General features: G+C 43.3%; 1 protein-coding gene across 2 annotated transcripts in view; it reads right to left on the bottom strand.

Moving 5' to 3' along the window:
- The window catches only part of CTNNA2 (catenin alpha 2), an 870,740-nt gene that overhangs the window by 595,721 nt on the left and 255,398 nt on the right, over positions 1–19,621 (bottom strand). For both annotated transcript variants that reach the window (XM_019552979.1, XM_019552980.1), the window contains exons 4-6: positions 18,686–18,852; positions 9,817–9,936; positions 5,295–5,561 (exon numbers count right to left, since the gene is read on the bottom strand). In XM_019552979.1, coding sequence (XP_019408524.1) covers positions 5,295–5,561; positions 9,817–9,936; positions 18,686–18,852 — 554 coding nt within the window. The remainder of the gene's footprint in view (positions 1–5,294; positions 5,562–9,816; positions 9,937–18,685; positions 18,853–19,621) is intronic.

Below are 19,621 nucleotides of genomic sequence, written 5' to 3'. Positions count from 1 at the left end.
CTCTCAGCGTCGCGAACACCCTCCCTCCCCTTCCCGCACCTCCGGGCTTAGATGGCTAACACTGTATTTCTGTAAACTAGTTGTGATCCCCTCCTCAGCCCCATCCCTCTTATGTTAGTCCCTCAGTTGGATGCTCTGTATTTCCCTACTGGCTTTGTCATCTTTTTGGTTCATAACTCTTAACATCTACTAATAAAATAAAATCAGAAATAATGGGCTCCTGTACACGTGCGGGAAGGCTGCTCCGACACGCTGTCATTACAGCACGTCGGAGCAGCCTCAATTTATCAAGCCTGCCACAGCATGGTAATTATTGCGCTCCAGCAGACTCCAGCATCACGTGTATCAGTGTCTGCACTGAAAAATGGCGTTTTATTTAAAACTCATTTGACAAGCTTTAGTTCAAAGCGCCCACCATAGATGACTGGTGGGGGGGCATAGGGGAGCATGCGCTGGCCCTGAGATTGGCGGCTGCCGGCTTCTGCGGGCAGTCACCACTTGCCACAGCACCACCGTCACCAGCTTCTGTGGGCAGTCACTGCTTGCCCCCCTCCCACCGACGGCTTCTGTGGGCGGTCGCTGTTCACCACCCCCACCCCCCGCTGCCGACTTCTGTGCAAAGTCACTGTTCGCCACCCCCCCACACACACACACACACCCCGCTGGCTTCTGCAGACGGTCGCCGCTTGCCACCCTGCCAGTGCCACCCACAAACTGTGCCCCCCCAGTCTCAGGAGGCACCAGTCACCCATGGGCCCCTCCACCATGTTTTAGCACGGGGACGCTGATACACATGATGATCTGGGCACTTAAATTAGCACGGCCCTCAGAGCTGTGCTAATTAAAGCGCCCCGCCCTCCATCCCCCGCCTCCTAGAGAACATCTATAAATGCCCAATAGGTTTAAGTTAGACCGCTGTACCAGATCCCTTCCCAACTCAACTTAGGTCACAGTCTGCTGGCATCCCAGGCGCCTTTGCAGCACAGGGCAGCGCACTAGCCTCAACTGCACTCATCTGCTCCAGTGAGGTGCTGGCCGGCCCTGCCCCTGGGCTGAAACAGAAACGGCAGGAGCTGGGCAGAGCCGTGCAGCACTGGGCAGGGGTGGAGGAGCTAAGCCCCTCTCATCAAGTGGGTGCTCCCTGCTGTGCCTGCTCAGTCCTGGGGCAGGCCAGTAGGGCACGGGTGTCTGCTCCCTTCCCCCAGTGCTGCGCTGCTTTCAGTCCCAGCTCCTGCTCCTGCCGAGCAGAGCAATGGCAGAGGGGGGAAGAGGAGGGAGCAGTTGCCCGCCACCGTGACGACCCCCCTTCCCACCACTAGCCGTGCTGGACTGGGTGCGGGGGAGGCTGGGACTTGGCCTGCAGTATAGATGGCCTCCACTCCCCCTTTCCCCTCTAGTGCTGCCCAGCTCTGCTGACAGCCTCAGCCCCAGCTCCTGCCTGCCCATGTCAGCCAAAATGGGCAACGGCACAGACGGGTGCGGGGAGTAGGGGACACCCTGCCACTCAGACCCGCTCTGGCCACACCAGAATCAAACAGGCACAGTGGAGGCCACCCGCTGACGATCAGCCACTGGGTAGAGAGAGGCCATGCTGGGAGGTATGCAGGAGTGCTCCATCCCCCGTCAACCCCCCCTCCTCTTTCCTCAATATATCCAGAATTACTTTGCAGGCAGTACAGAACAGTCTGTCTCCACCTGTGTGCAAGGTCCCTGCAGGATACTGCCTTACACAGTCCAGCACTGAGATGTATTTGGCTGTCTAGGAGTATTCTTCTAAGTGGGCATGCCGAGGAATCCTTCTCAGGCTGCAGCAAGCTGACCCAGTATGACTGCAGGTGCTTTAAAAGCTGGCGCAAAAACCCTCCCGCTTTCTTGACTAGCCCCAGACTGGATCCTGGACTGACCCTACGTCACAGGCTCAGCGTCTGATTTGCTCCCTCTCCTCCCTCCCCTGCCTCATGCTTCAGGACTGCAGGGCTTCCTGCCCTTTTCTCTGCTTGCAGCTTGCTTTTGGGGATTTTTTTTTTGCAGCAAGCCTGCTAAAATCATGGAGCCCATCCTTTTTTGTGGAAGTCCACCAAATTCGCAGCCTCCGTAAAAAAAAAAATAAAATCACACAATCATGAATTTGAGAGGTCCTTACAGGTAAGGCATGTGAAACTGAACACCGCAGACATTACAGTAACATAGTGGAATAGCAGTCTGTCACTGGTACACATGGTACATGGGTACAAGAGATTATGTGCAGAATATTTCTGATGATAAAAGAGATGTATGGGAAAAGGCGGTGTGGTAACATGGTGCATTGATGATGTGATAGACTGCAAAAAAACTAGAAGAGAGAGCATGCATGAAACACAATCTATTTGCATCAACATACTCTGGGGAAAAGATAAAAAGGTTCAATAGGAGCAGTCTTGGGAGTCTGCAGCTGACCTACGGGGTCACATCTAGATATTGAAACAGATCTGTGGCAGAAAAGAGAAATCTCTGTCATCCTGTTAGACTGATAGATAATATTGGAAGGTAATGTCATGACAAGAAATTTAAAGCTTCACAGATATATATGGGAGAACCCATGCTACTACTTATAGTAGGGCCCCTATATTTCTGGATGAGTTGCAAATAAATGCTAAGGTAAGAATTGCGTAAGAGTGTCTGAGGTTCAAGTGTAAGCCAAGACACTTCAGTGTAGGTTTTTCAGACCACTTAACATTTTTATGATGTGTTATATGTTCAAAGCACCGTTCCAGCCAATATCAGTCACCAATAGTACAGGAGCAAGAGCTATCCCAATGTGACAGAAGAATGGGAAGTGCAAAAAGGGACAAGCCTGGCTAGGCAGCAATCTCTTCCCTGAGTGAAACTCTTCAAAAAATCCTATAAAAAGTGGAAGCTCATTCATAGGAAGAGTATAAAAATATTGCACCAGGGAGCAAATTAGGAAGGCCAAGGCACAATTTCAGATGCAACTGGCAAAGGACATAAAAAAAAATAAAAAGGGATCCTACTAGTATGTCAAAAGTACAAGGAAGACAAAAGAAACCAAAGATCCCTTATGGAATACAGAAGGCAACCAGTTATGGATGATGCAGACAAGGGTGATATATTTGATTTTTTTTTCAATCTTCACAAATAGAGGCAGCTATCAGATAATGTGCATGCAAGCCGCAAAGATCAGGAAGAAGACAAACAACCTGGAGTAGTGGCAAAATATAGCTTGGGGATTACTTAGAGAAGCTATATGCTTTCAAGTCAGAAGCACTGGATGAAAAACACCCCCCAGGGGCAGTGGTTTTTAACCTGTGACCTGTGGACACGTAGGAGTCCACAAGCTATGCCTAAGGGGACCACAAAAGATGACTATGATCCATCAAAAGTATTTGAATACCCACACTTACAATTCAAAGGAGTCCATGCCTCCATTTAAAAATTCTTAGAGGTCCACAAATAACAAAAGGTTGAAAACCACTACCCTGGGGTAATGAAGGAATTTAGCTGGGGTCATTTCAGAGGCACTGGCTACCGTCTTTGAGAACACATAGTGGTCGGGTGAGGTCCTGGGCTGGAAAGGGCAAATATAATGCCCCTCTTCAAGCAATGGCAGAAGAAGGTTGTCGGGAATTACAGACAAGTCAGTCTGACGTCAGTACTTGGAAAGATCATGGAGCAGCGGGTCCTCAAGGAATCTATTATGAAATGAGTGGAAGATAACACAAGGTGAACACAAAGAACCAGCATGAGTTCACCAAAAGCAAGTCATGCCTGAACAATCTGATTTCCTTCTATGATAAAGTGATAGGCTTGGCAGATGGAGGAAAAGCAGTGGATGTGATATACCTTAACGTTAGCAAGGCTTCTGACAGTCCCCCATGACATTCTTATTAACAAACTAAGGACATGGAGACTAGACAAAAGTGCCGGAAAGTGCATACAAAACTAGTTGGATCATCGTGCTCCAAAGACTAGTCATCAATGGCTCAATGTCTACTTGGGAAGGAGTTATCGAGTGGGGTTCCCTGGGGGTCTGCCCTGGGTCCGCTATTGTTTAACATCTTCAGTAATAATTTGGATGAAGCAACTGAACCCACGTTTAGCAAGTTTCTCATTTTCAGTAAGCGCAGACCCTCCTGTTCCTTTGCCCCAATCTGTTTTTCTCCTAATGACACACTTGCCCTGCTTCCTTCTTCCTCTGCTTCTCCACATAAGCCCATTCTGTAGCTCCTTTCCCTCTCCTCCTACACAGTCTGTCTACTGACCCCTTTCTCCCTCCATCCCCCTCCTTCCTGGAAACCCCTTACTCTCTCAGCTCCTCTTCTTTCCTATGTAAAACAAGGAGACAGCAGAGCACAATTACAAAGTGGCAGCCCAGTCCTTTGAAAAGCTGGGCAGTCACACTCCTTGTGACAGGGTGCCTCTCCACTGCTTCCCTCTTCAACTTTAACTACAAAGGGATATACAGTGCAGTCAGGTGGTGGCAAATGCTTGCATCCCACTGCTCAGTCACCTAAGTGAAAGGATGATGTTTCCTAAGCAAGTGCTTTAATAAACCCACACCTTAAAGCCAGAAATGAAAGGAAACGGATCCTACTCTGCAGCTATAGCTGTCCCACCTTCTAAATAGCATCCTTCAAAAAAATGACGCGGGCAAGAGTTGCAATAACAAGGCAGCAAATAACAAAGCTGTTAATGCCAACTTAGAGCACGGTCCTCATCATGACCTATTTAAAGGCAGCAGCGTCTTGGCTGTGCAAAGGCAAGCAGTGGCAGTCCTGCCCTCAAATCTCCCTGTAAGCCCTAACTGGGCATGAGGGGCAACCAGTGAGCAGAGGTTGGACTCGTTCCATCCACATTCTGGAGAAGAGAGTCTCCATCTCTGTATCTCCATGCTATGATTTTGTCCCTGCGATGCCAGCCAAACCATCCTAAATCGGCTCTAACCTTTCAAACTAAGTAAAAGCTCCTCAGCATGGATTAAACCTGAACTCTTTAACAGAAGAAAGAAACCAGATTAATCACCACAGTATTGCTGGATAAAATTCAGCTGATGGCGAGGCAGAAAAAGACCTTTTTTGTCCTTGTCACAGCTACAGGACAAGAACACAAACCATGGCCTGGATTTCTAGAGTTCACTAACAGTAGAAGTTATTCCTCATTAGCAATGTTTCATCACTTCCATTTTCCTGGCTGTAGTCTACCCTTCATTTTTTTTTTCAAAAGGCAAGTACAAGTCCTCTTGAAATGTTGCTTGAATGGCACAGGATTGCCATTTTGCACATGCTTCTGGTACTTACATCGAATTCATTTAGTGCTGCAGCAAGTTCCCCGATGCCAGTGTGACCCTTGTTTTCATCAGTGGGTGAAGTGGCCTGTGCAGCATTAGAGATGCCAGCAATGGCCTCTTGTACTTGCTTGAAGACATAGTCTCGGTTGGCTCTAGTAGCGGCTACATCAGGGTGGCGGAGGAACGCTTGAGATGCCGTGTACAACATGGTGGCATTCTTCTTCAGAGCACCTCGGGCAGCAGCCATTTCATCTCTACAGTGGGGATCTTTCAGCTCCTGTACAAACATAGCAATTGTCTTATGATTATATATTGAAGATTTAAAATGTTAAAACGTTAAAAAGTTCATTTTTAAAACCTCATAAATAGGGCTTTCTGTATCCCGTAGCTCTCAAGCAATGGCACCTACAACGATTTATCATGTACTCTATGAAGAATGGTCCATAGGTTTGGAAGGGGACAACCTCCAGCATGGATGCTTATTTCTCCTGTGTCTACTGCAATTACACTTGTCCTTTTTTGCTCAATGTTTCTATACTTCAATCAGCTGGTTCATTTCTATCAGTCAAAATATAGCACAAGATAAAAGTATGAGGTTCAAAAGAGGCCTTCCTGATTGATTTGATCCAGGCTGCTGCTTCCATGAAAGTACCCTGAATGCAAAACTGCCGCTGCAAAGAGCAATACTTTCTTATGAGCACTCTGTTTTTCCATGTCACCAGCACAGATGGTTTCTTTCCTTTTGTTTTTGACTGCAAACATATTTCTAGCTCATCCATATTTTGCACATTCTCTTCACTTGTTATTTTCATCATCATTTTCATGTTTATTTTTTAAATTTGTAATATTTTTATTCTGAATTGTTAAAGACATGCTCTTGGTGGGCTTTTTGTTATTGGTCTCCACAAGATGCACTGGCTTTTTATAATATCCCCAAGATGTTTATGTTTTTAAAGCTCTTTGGCTACTTCCTCTTACTGTCCTCTTTACTAACACATCCATTGTTCATTATCTCATGTTTACAGACTAATTTGACAATGTTTTCTAATCATTCCATTCACTGATACATTTACATGTTTATGGTACTCATCACACTCTTTTCTGAATGTCTTACAAATATTAATGAAGTCAGTGTAACAATAATTACATAAGGAAAGAAAGCATTACAAGCTCCATTTTAAAGCTAGGCACATTGGAGTACACAGAAGATAAGTAATTTGTTTGTGTTTCTCCATGTTTTAAACAAAAGTCTATTCTGTTTCTTACAATGACAAGAGCTTGTAACTCATGCATATGTACCATATTCCAGGAGTGTTATCCAACCTGGGGGTGCAAGATTTTTTCAGTGTTACTCACTGTATCTGCACAAAAGACATGTCTGAATGCACAGAATAATATTGCTTATGCACTGATTGAGAAAGATTAATGTGCGCCAAATTCAATATTGATGTACTGCAAAAATAAGGTATGTGGGTGAACAAAACAGAAGGGGAAGTGGCGCATTTCAGAGTCCGGTTGGCTGCTGCGTGGCCCAGCAGGAGATCAAATACTGTGTTTTCTTGAATATAAGACAAGGGTTTTTTTCCCCAGTTAACATGGGGGGAGGGAGGGGAACCCTCATCTTATTTGCATACCAGCAAACCCCATCATTAAATACACTGTCTATCATTAAACTGCTGCTTGAAGCAGCGTGTGCTCAGTTATGGAAACCAGCTATGAAGTTGCCCGAATGCAGCCCATGCAGAGTATGTCATAAAACACATAACCCATATTGGGCAAACACATTGGTGGGAACCTTTTGTGTCTGTGCATATCCCTTAAAAAAACGGGCACTTTCCTCCCTGGGAGGGAACAAGTTGGCCTGGAGCTACAGCAATACCAGGCCAACACTTAGATAGGCAACAGAAAGCTCTGACACCCTCCTCTGAGTCGAAAAATGGTGATGGGAACATCCTTTTTTTTTAATTTAGTGTCTCAGGCCAAATTAGCCAAATCCATTCCAAATTCCATTGACAAGCAGAGTTCAGTTGTTCAAGTCTGCAGGGTACTACCACCATCAAGTGTCCTACCTCCCAAACTCATCATCCTGGGGCTTCTGATGCTCCGAAACCTATAGCAGGTATCCTATGTGCAGGGCCCAAACTCAGGGACCTCATAGTTCAGATGCCCCCTAGTGTCACTTGCCCCTAGCCAAAAGGCTGAAGGATCAAGCCAGAGGGAAAAAAAAACAAACCAAAAGCAGACTAGTGCAACCCATCTGAATAAGGTAATTGTGCTCAGTACCCCTCTGCACCAACACTGTTTCAAGTCATGGTGAACCACTATATCAAATACATTTCAACTTCTTCACTCCCACAACTGAACTGTGCCTTTCTTTCCCATTTCCAATGATTCTTTTTTTCTTCAGTAGCCTTAAATGTCTGGCAAACATCATCAAACTTCTAGCTAAATGAGAGAGACTGTCACCCTCTCTCTTAGCCTGTCACATGATTCAGAGGCCATGGAACGGGGTGGGCTGCCACCTCCTTCGCGGCTTTCAGATATGCTCTAACTTTACCCAACTTGTCATCAAAAGTAAACTCCCAACTGATCAACACACATCAAAAGGGGCACAGCCTTGACTCAACAATAATTGTTTAACCTGCCAGCACATCTTCACTGCTACTACAACCAATACCTTCCAAAATGAAACCATCAGAATCCATGGATCCGACAGGGTGCAGACAGAAATGACATTTTTCACGCAATCTGGCCTCTGATAGCACTCTACAGCTGTGACCTAACACACATACATGGCTGCAGAGTGCTTCTAAAAAATGGCCAATCACATGAAAAATTAACCCTCCTCTATTCAGGTAAAAGATTAAGGCACTCTTGTTCAGAGTGCTTTAGGGAACTTGTGTTACCTTGAGGGTAAATTAGTCCGGCAGGGCAAGCCTGGCCTGAGCTGGGGTGGAACAGAGCCCTCTCGCCTCGGAGGCCTGGCCCAGATTCTGCCAATCCCTCAGGTACTGCTGCTCCCTTCATTCCCTCTCTGCTAAAAGCCCTGGAGCTGGGAGGGAGAGACGGGGCTGGGTAGAGGGATGGTTCTGGCCAGCACCCCTGCTTGCTGGCTAGGAGGGCCAGTGCAAGTAGGCTTGATCCATGCCCCTGCCCAACCCAGCAGGCAAACGTCTGCTGGGTTGGGCGGGGGGGGGCACTAACTCATGATGCTTTATGTAAAGCACCTGAATGTCTGTCAGCACCCACACATGCCTTTCCCAAAATGTGATACATCTGATCCAATTCACCAAATGCTATTATGGTAACTAAGTGGGTGAAACCAGACAGCAACTATCTAGCAGAACGTACTCCCAAAAAAGAAATATAAAGGACAGAGACACACGTGTGTCAGCTGGAGCACGTTTTTCACAGAAAAACCAATCCCCATCACTCTCTTCACACTGACCTCACTCTCCTCACACTGTGGGGAAATCTACCAAACACTTTTAAAAGGTAAACTTGGGAACAAATGCTCATAAGCTGGCTGACCACTAAGAACCAAGAACTGAACACAGCTATTGATTTTATGACACATGGATTCCTGAATTTCTTCCTACACTGGACAAGTATTAATGACCCTCCTCCCTTCCTATAGGTCTTGATCTCCCTGTATTCAGCTTCTTTTCTTCTACTAATTGCCTGTCTGCTACCTTGGGAATTTCCCTTCCGTCTCCAATTTCACAGCTCTTCTCTCCACTCTACAGTCTGTGCTTGCTCCCTTCCTCAGACCCGATGAAGAAATCATTGTATTTGAAAGCTTGTCTAACTTTATTCCAACCATGCAGTAGGTCCAATAAAAGATATTAGCCTAGACAATCCCTGACTCTCTCTTTACACTGGAGTGTATGTGTGTGTGCATGTGTGTGTATGCGTACACATGATGTCTGGCTCAACCCCCTCTCCCAGTTTATGAAAGAAAACACGTTTAGCTACTAGGTCCCTGTCAATTGGAAGGGCCTACATTACACTAGATTAAGAGAGATCTTTGTGCACATAAGCATTTTTTTTCCCTTTGTAACCAGCAAGCCCAATATTTTCCAAAATAGGCATCTATAGTTTAGGCTATTCAATCCATATTTAGGCATCTACATAAATAGCCTATTTTTTCAGGGGTAGAGGGAATCCTCTGACTTAAATCAGTAACCTATCCAAATTCAGAGGCAACCAGTGGTGTTCAGCATTTTTCTTTTAATTTTGTTGCCTGGATATGAATTTAAGAGCCCATATCATTGGTTCTCTTATACTCAGCTCCACTGTGGTTTGAGGATTTGTTTTCTTTTGCTTCTCTTTTAAGATTTCTCTCTAAAATATTGCCAGCTTTTGGAAAAGCAAAACAAAACCATGCTTTAGAAAATAAACAGGCATAATACATATAGCAGTTCTTGGCCAATTTTATGATACAAAGCAAAAAACAATGTCATCAAACTTAATAAAAATCACATCATTTTCCCTAACTGCATTTTTCAACCACTGGTTCACAATTTACCCACCTGTTGTCTTCTAGCAGCTACATAATTAAGTTTCACCATCTCTTTCCCAAATTCTTTAAAGCGATTTGCTAGGTCTTGTTCATTTGTTGCATTTTTGACAGCTTCCAATGCTTCTTCTACCTAGAATTTATATATGAAATATGTTAGAATTTTAATCCATCCATTTCTATTACTTTTCAAACTTGATATCATCAGTAGAGTTTCTCTGTGCCAAATTTGCCTCTCGGTTGCGTGTGTACAGTTACTCTAGAGCAATTTCACTGACTTTATTTGGTTTCATAAAGCTAATACAAAACCGTGTTTAATGTTGTTTTGCATAACTTCCCTTTATATATATTTCATTATCATATATAATTCATATGAGAGGCATTACTACAGGCATTCCCTTACTTGGATGGATTTAAGAGATTAAATGCTTAACTGTGTATTTTTCCGATAGAAAAAGTGGACAAATTTCCCTTAATGTATATATTATGTCGGTGTTATGTGAAAAATAAAACTAACCATAGCTTAGAAAGAAAAATAAAAAGACAAAATAATTAAATAAATAAACTTAAATGTGAATTTACCCTATATTCCATAGCAGACTGATTTCAGATCTTTGCAAAATACACATAAAAAGAGCAGTTACGAAACAGAATACAGTAGCTGTAGGGTAATAATATGGTTGGGATTTAATTTTCTAATCTTGTATGTTTATCAAATGTGCTGTATGACCATTCTTTTAAATGGAGGGCAGAACCTGACAGAAGGGCAATAGAAATTTCTCTACAATTACTCAGTTCTTTTGCAGCAAAACAGGCAAAGATATGAAAGGCATAGATTTGTCACTTAGTGAACTTAATACCGCTATAATGGAAGTTCACTGGGTATCCAGTATAAAAGTTATGTATCATTACAATTTTCATAAAACAATTGCAATGGTTTGAAAATAACAATTGTTTTTTCCATGAGCAGTGGAATTTTGCATTTGTCATGTGCTAGAAAAGTAAAATTCTTGAACAGCTGTACACACATTTTTGGCTGAAAGAAAGGTGTTTCTCCTGGCACAAATGGATCACCTATCCACAAACAGAACTGACGTGGTCCAATCCAAACTTAACAATTACCATAACATAAGAGAAACACAATATGAAAAAAGCACTACATTATCTAACGCATTCCTCCTGTGCATCCACCTCAATTTAATATATTAATGAACAGCAGAAGATGCTAAATTGTTTACAGTGGGAACACGATAGCTTTGACATGCACACAACTTGGATTCATTTCTATTCTTGTGCAGCTTAACCTTCTGCTCATAGGACAGTATCTTTTCTTTTATTCCTTTCTTTTCTTTCTTTTTTTAATACTGTCAGCATCTTATTTACATATTGTTTCTTGCATTCTAATGAAAAACTTCTTAAGCTGGTTTAAAGGACACTTATGAAAAAGTCCATAGCTAATTGTTGCAGGGTAATGATCTCCCAGATAATCATGGCTAAGGAAAAAAGTGTGTGTGTGTACACACATAAAGAGACATGTTCATCAAAAGACCCTTCTTGCATACAATTTTTTCGTTTGTTTTAAGGAGGTGGTGGCCAACCTTCTCACTCCACAGACCAGATGGGATCTGGCTGGTGGGCTTGATCCAGCACATGGGGCTAGGAAGATGGGGGGCCAATTCCCCTGTGTATGGGGACATGAAGCCCAACCCTGACCTGGGTGCAGGGGAGAAAGGTAGTAGTAGCCTGGCCCCAAGCCTGATGTATGGGGAGAAGGCATGGGGGCAGAGTAGCCACATTCTGGATATGCAGGGGGGTGGGAAGCAGCCTGACTCCAATCTTGCTGCATGGGTGTGGGGGGGAAGGAGTGGCCCCGATACAGATATGTAACGGTGAGTGGGCCTTGGTTGGGAACAGGAAAACTGGGAAGAAACCCAGCACCATCTGGATGGGTGGGGAGTTGGCCTAACGCTGATCCTGCTGCACAAAAGCGGTTGAAGGTAGGACTGCACCCATCCACAAAAACCTTTCACCAATTCTGTGGGGATCCCTGCAGGGCTGGATGGCATAGCTTCTCAGGCCGCATCAATGACTTGGAAGATGGAATGGAGTGCAACCTTAACAAGTTTGCAGATGATATCAAGCTGTAGGGAGTAGTAGATATGCTGGAGGGTAGACAAGAGCTGGACAAATTGAAGAATTAGACCAACAGAAATCTCATGAGTTTCAATAAGGAGAAGTGCAAAGCGTTGTATTTAGGAAGGAACAATTCCCATGTAGCGCTACAGGCTGGGAACTGCAGAAAAGGACCTGGGGGTTACAGTGGACAATAAGCTGAATATGAGCCAACCGTGTGTCCTTGTTGCCAAGAAGGCTAGTGACATACTGGGCTGCATTAGCAGGGATGCTGCCAGCAGATCAAGAGAGGTGATTCTTCCCCTCTGTTCAGCACTGGTGAAGCCACATCTGGAGTGCTATGTTCAGTTTTGGGCCCCACCCGCTACAGAAAGGATGTGGACAAATTGGAGAGAGTCCAACAGAGGGTGATGAAAATGATGAGAGGGCTGGGGAACGTGACTTCTGAGGAGAGGGTAAGGGAACTGGGCTTATTTAGTCTAGAGAAGAGAAGACTGAGGGGGATTTAATAGCAGCCTTCAACTCCCTGAAGTGGGGTTTCAAAAAAGATGGAGCTGGTCTGTTCTTAGCGGTAACAGATGACAGAACAAAGAGGAATGGTCTCAAGTTGGAGAAAGGGAAGTTTAGGTTAGATATTATGAAAAAATTTCTCACTAGGAGAGCAGTAAAGCATCAAACAGACTACCCAGAGAGGTGGTGGAATCTCCATCCTTGGTGGTTTTTAAGACTCAGCTAGACAAAGCCTTGGCTGGACCAGGACCTAGTTGGATGGTCCTTCTTTGAGCAAGGGGTTGGACTACATGTGACCTCCTGAGGTCCCTTCCAACCCCAATTTTCTATGATTCTATGGGTTGAAGATTGGGCAATCCTGTTTTAAATTCTTTCAGATGCTACACTGGAGGCCTGAATTCCAAAGATGTTGACCATATTCATCTCCCCTTCCACCCACATATTGTCTTCTCTATCTCTGCACACCATGGGTATGTTTATATTATCTTAGACAAGTTTAGACCATGTAAATATTGTATGGTTTAAGACCATTTTATTGTAAAATGGAAAATATTTAAATCAAAATAACAATCCCCTTTTCCCCACACTTTTGCAAAGATGAGATTTTGTGAGATTTTGGGGCATTTGTTTCCACTGTGACATATACTCTCTGTCTTAGTGGCACAGACTGACAAAAACTCAATGGTGAGTGGCTTAGTCTACATGTTACACTTAACACATGCTAATTTTAATTGGTGTTAAAATGATCAGGTTTAAGGTTAATTCCCCCTTTTAATATGCACTGCTCTGACCTGTCCCTAAAGGGCTGGAGAACAAGGGCATGTCTAGGAGCCACGCTGGCTCTGTTTTTGTTCTCAGGGTTACAGTGGATGGCACAGGTTGCAGGTAGACATAAGCCTACAGGAACCTATCAGGCCTGCCAGCCCCTGCCTGACCTGAGTGGGTCCCTGCTGCCCTGGCACCCCCTCCAAGTCCAGTTCTCCCTCCATCCCCTGATACACCAGCCAAGATGGAGATGGCCACTGTCCTCCCATTCCACCCAAACCCATGACACCCTCTCTGACCATCAAGACTCTCCTTCTGCCCTCTGGCCCTCCCAGATCACCCTTATCCCCATGTCCCCTGGCTCACTTGCACTGCTAGCTTGTCCCAGGGGAACAGGCAGCAAAAGGGGAAGCCACCTGCCTGACTGCTGCCACTACCACTGCCAGGCTGCTGCTGCTGCTGCTTTCCAGGATGAGTCCAGCCCAGAGTGTGGTAGCAGCACCAGAAGTTCACTTTCTGCCAGGACAGGGCTAGGAGCTATAGGTGAACTGGGAGCTGAGGTGGGGGGGTGGTAAACAGGGATTTGGGTTCAGGAGATGCTGGCTCAATCCAGGCCACTGGTGGAGACAGTGGTCTCCCCACCTCTTGCATCAGGCCCACTGCAGTGGCCACTCCCCCCCCCCTCAGACTCCCCACACCTTAGATGTCCACTTATCACCCCCAGCCATTCCTGGCACCATCACGGCAGAGCAAGCAGGGAAGAACTCTGCTTACTCAGCCCAGAGAGCAGTAGTAGCCCAGGTGGTGGTGGTGGTGGTGGTTGGGGGGCGGTGGCAGGGACAGCGGCTGGGCAGGTGGGTTTCTCTTCACTGCCTGCTGCCCTAGGACAGCACTGGCCATCCAGGTAAGCCAAATGACATGGGGGATGGCAAGGCAGGGGCAAGCCCTGAGGGTAGAGGGGAGTCCTGGGGAGCAGGTAGAGTCCTAGGAAGGGAGGGGCAATTCTTATCTTTAGGTCCTCTCTCACTGCCACTGTGGGAAAAGATAGAGTGAGTGGTTGCAGTACCTCACTGGGGGACCACTCCCAACTAGTTTTGGAAGAGAATTATCTCTGAGCTGCTCAGAGGACCCTTAGCATGCATCTCCTTGCCCTAATGTGTGGACACTCCTGGTTTAAGGGCCCTTAATATGTATTTAAAGTTAACATGTAATAATGCCCTAAATTAAATCAGAAGAAGCTTATTAAAAGTGTAACATGGTAAATAAGGTAAATAGCTGCCACAGAACAGGGCATGCTCACTTCTGTGAATATTAACAACAAAACAGGAGAGAGGGAAATGTAAAGAAAGTACTTTAAAAAGGTACACAGAAATGATTAATAGATTTTGGAGACAGAATCAGCCCTGCTTAGAGATACTACTAATTTACCTTGATAACCAGCACATATACAATCAAGCATCTTATTTGGGTGGATGAATCTATTTTTTGGAGACTAAACTTGCAGGAACTATTTCTGAAAGTCTGAATTTAAAAAATACACTAAAAGGAAATATACAAGCAGCCATTTGCCATTAGTGCACGTTTTGGATGCTCTTCCTATTAATGATCCATAAATTATTTAAAGTATTCTGAAATATTATTGTTGTTATAGGGAGACTAGAGTGCCACTATAGATCCTAATGGATCCATTTCTTAAGAGATCCAATTTCAAGTTGGCAGGGTAGGATGGGATGTAATTTAGTGTACCAAGGGAATTAGCATGGGTAACTTCAAAGCCATTAGTTATCCTCTTTGAGCATTAATGAAGGACAAGTGAGTTCCCAGATGATTAGAAAGGGGCAAATATAGTGTCCAGCTTTGAAGAAAAGGGATCTGGGGAATTACAGACCACTCAGTCTGACCTTTATATCTGGAAAGATGATCACTTCAAGGAATTGATGTGAAGCACCCGGAGGAGAACCAGGTAATCAGGAACAGCTAGCTCAGATTGACTGAGAACAAGTCATGCCTGACCTACCTGATTTCTCTCTAGGACAGTAAGGTGACAGACTTTGTAGATGGGGGGAAAGCAGTGTGATATACTTTGACTTCAGCAAGGCTTTTGACACAATTTCTCATAACATTCTTATTAACAAGCTAAGGAAAGACAGACTAGATAAAGGTACGGTAAGGTGGATACATAACTCATTGAACATGATGATCCAGTTGTCATCAATGGCTCAACATCTAGTTGGGAAGAGGTATCAAGCAGGGTTCACCAAAAGTCTGTCCTGGGTCTGGTACTGTTCAAAATGCACATAAATGATTGGAATGATGGGTTTGAGTGCAAACTTAGCAAACTTGCGGATGACATTGAGTTTAGTGAAGTTGCAGATTTTCTGGAGGGTAGGGTTAGAATCTAGAATGACCTGGATAGACCAGAAAAACGGTCCACAGTCAATCAGATGAAATTCAGCAAGGAGAAGTGCAAAGTCCTATATTTCGGATGAAATAATTGTGCAAACAAATACAGATTGGAGAATGATTGGTTAGGCTGCAGTACTGCAGAGAAGAACCTGGGGATTACAGTAGATGATAAACTGAATATGAGCTAACGGTGTGTCTTTTTTGCAAGATAATAGCATACTGGGCTATTGTAGAAGTGTCACTTGTAAATCAGGAGAAGTGATTCTTCTGCTCCCTTCAGCCCTGCTGAGGCCTCACTTGGAGTGCTGTGTCCAGTCTGGGGTCCCACACTTCAATAAGGGTATAGATAGATTGAAAAGAGTACACTGGAAGGTGACAAAAAATAATACAGGCCTGGATTTGATAAGAGACTTTTATAGAGAAGATGGAGATAAATGATTTGCTATGGTCACAGGGGACAGGACTAGGAGCAATGGCCTGGATATGCAGCCAAGAAAAATTAGGGTGGGGATTAGGAAGAACTTTCTGATTGTGAGGCTAGTTAAGCATTGGAACAGGCTACAGAGACAAGCTGTGGACTCTCCATCTTGGAAATTTTCAAGACCGGGTTGGATGGACACTTGGTTGGGATGGTCTACTTGGAGACGGTCCTGCCTTGAGCAGGAAGGATGAACTAAATGATTTTGGGAGGTCCCTTCCAGCCCTACTTTACTATCTTAAGACATGACTGTTTTTGCTGCAACTACCAGTGTAATTATTATATGTCCAGAAATGGCTTTAGATTATGCTTTTGCAAATTAATTTCAGCCACATATATGTCATGTACACATAAATGCATGTCACAATGCACTATGGCTTTTACACCTCAAATTCAATTTATGAGGAAGCAAATTAAAAAAAAGAGAATGATTTTTTGCTAAATGTGTAAATTGCTCACAGAAGTCATGTAAGGGTATAAAGCACAGAGACCCAAACCACTACTTTTACAGTCACATTTGATATTAGATTATAATAATTAATGGTAAAATCATAATACTATACACACACACACCCCCTCATACATTTGAGACAAATTTTATTATATTATTAACCACCATTAGTAATTCTAATACTGAAAATAATAACACGATTAATGATTGCTGTGGAAAGCAACTACCTACATCCACAGTAACAAATGTATTAAAATGCAATATTCCCCATCAAGCCTACATGCAACTCACTGCCTTGACATGCTTTATATGGAACTGATTACAGAACATTTTAGAATCCCTGTTGCATAAATCACCTCTCCAAACTTTGACAATGCAGAGATTTTAGCTCATTATTTTTTTTTCCAGAATTCCTTAAGTTTAAATCATTATATATGGTAAATTGGTCTTTGCACACGATTCTGTCATTTAATGCAAATACTGTTCTGTATGTGACAATTACTGCTGTCAATCTTCAGTATTTTTAACACTTTTTTTCTATTTTAGTTTCAGACATTTAATGTTTTCTTGACCTCAAACTACATTGTTTTAAGAAAAAAAATTAGAAGAAATAATATTAAATGAAATGGTTCAAATATTTACACTATACCTCTGTTGAATAGAAAGTGAAAGTCACAGATGTTCTTTTAAATCTACACAAATCTATAAGCATTTAAAAGTAATAACACTTTTAAGTGTCTAAACAGAATTTTGACAAAAAAAACCCCTGAAGGCAAAAATAATAATAAATAAAACAGGGGGGGAGCAGCTGTTTAAAAATAAAATTATTTGATGCATTGCAAAGGCTACAGACTGAATTATTACAGGCAGACCTGGAGAACACACCATGCCAAAAATGATATAAGAAATTATTAAATAGTATCCATTTACAACAGAGCATTTAGACAATGCTCCTCCAAATTGCATATTCAAAAAAGGGACTTATCAAGAGAAGGAATCTGCTCAGATATGACATTTTCTCTTCTGCACCTGTGAAGCTGTCTAAATAAGAATATTTACTATAATGTTCGTTTCCATCTATTGCATTTAGATCCATTATTAAAAATGTTATAGGTTAAAAAATCTCCACTGACAAAAATGTATTGAATTAGAACTGGATTGACTGCTAAATCGGAAAAAAAAGAAGTCAAAACAAAACCTTGCAAGCATGTTCGAGAGGCGCATTGCTTACACTGCGCACGGAGCGACGTGCTCACATTTTACTGGGATAGTACCGCATTCATTACAGAAGTTCTCACTGGCATCTATAGAGCAGAGCACCTGCCAGCTTTCATTACCAAGTCTACTTTCACAATGTTTAAGCTTGTCTGAACAATCTCACTCCAATGCTAATGATTCTGGCATACCTTTACCACGATAACAGCTACAGTGTTCAAAAAAAAGTTTTTTAAAACATTCTTTTAGTAACTTATCAAAAAATTAAACATTTTTAACGTTTTGCAGGTTTTCAGTATTCAGTGGATGGTGTTCTGCATCACAGAGTAAGAAAGAGAAAACAAAGTGTTTTCTCATATGCGTGTATGGGATGGTGAACAGGCAGTAGCAAAAGCCCAGCAAAAACATTCCAGTCAATGATTTACTAATATAAAATTCCCTCCTGCTATATTTTTCACCGCTGATAACTCATCATGTATTTGCATGGTTTCTAGCCCCAGAGTTCCAACCTTGTGAGAGATTCAGCTGCCATGTACTCGGATAGAATAGAAAAGGTAAAAATACAACTGTAGTACTTGCGCTCTGCCACAAGATAGCAATAGTCTACAACCACGGTGTGTTACTAACCATTTGAATGCGCTTCGTAGTGAGTTAAATAAATGTGGCTTTTAGACCAGCAAGATACCTAATAACTTTATTAGTTCAGTCACTAGAAAACTTAGCATTTAAGAGTCTGCAAAACTTTAATTGATTGACACTTGGAAACCAAAACTATTAAACTAAAAAGGCAATTACAGCACGTAGCTTAACGTTTCACAAGCAGCTATATCTAACATGCAGGCAGAGGATATATGACACTGAATTTTGTTCCCCCTGTTTGTAGTTTTGACTTTCAAAACACTGAAGAAGTGCAAACATTCATACAATTTTCAGATGGGATAAAAGCCTCATGACGTCAGCCATATCAGCCAGGATGAGCAGGCGGGTGACAGCAGAAAGCAAGGCTCGGGCAGCCCGCACCATGGTGCCTCGTTTCACTGAAGAGCAGGGATCATCAGCAAATTCTGAAGAGGCAATTCTCATAGTTTCACCTATAATGCAAGTAAAGAAATGCAATTACACAAAAAGCTTTTGAATCCCACCTCCCTGGAAAATGTAAATACTTGGCTGAACCAATTAGCCGCTGTTAGGAAGAATTTAAGGTTTTGTTTGTTTCTTCCTTTATTTCCTGAAGAGGTTTTCACAAAAAGTGTTTGGCAAAATCAAAATTGCCTGGGATGAGAAGGTCAAATACAATGAGCTCCATAAGGTATCATGCATGTTTATCAGGCTATGCAGTAACTTCCCCGACACATAATCCATTCCCTACTGCGTTTCCTTTCTTTTGTAGACATCTCTTTTGTGCCTATTCAAGACACCTGTAAGAAAAATTAGACAGCAAAAAAAAGCTACCAAGAGAGGCTGCTGAATAGCCATCTGCAGGGATATTCAGTTCCAGGTTAAAAAAGTAGCTATTGGCAACATAAAAATATAAATAACACCCACTTTGATACAGATAGCTGGTCTGGCAACTCATTAAAGTCTACTCAAAACAAATATTCATAAACCCTTCCCATAAATAAACTCTCTAATGTACTACCATTGTAGCCTCCTTCCCTATAAAGGGGACCTTGTGGTATATGGTATAAGGGGCCTGCAGCGGAACGGTGCCGTCTTTCTCCCCGATGCCCCGTGGGTGCGGCTTGTGGGTTGCAGTTGTTCTCTCTGCAAGCTGTGTGTGTGTGTGTGTGTGTGCTGCTGAATCCTGTTCCTAATAAAGATAAAGCTGTTTACCACCCCACCCCGGTCTCTGCTGAATGG

Source organism: Crocodylus porosus, unplaced genomic scaffold, assembly GCF_001723895.1.
Source record: "Crocodylus porosus isolate Cpor-Errol unplaced genomic scaffold, CroPor_comp1, whole genome shotgun sequence".
Classification (NCBI taxonomy): Eukaryota; Metazoa; Chordata; order Crocodylia; family Crocodylidae; genus Crocodylus; species Crocodylus porosus.
The sequence above is the reverse complement of the archived record's forward strand: the minus strand, read 5'-3'. Positions and strand labels throughout refer to the sequence as shown.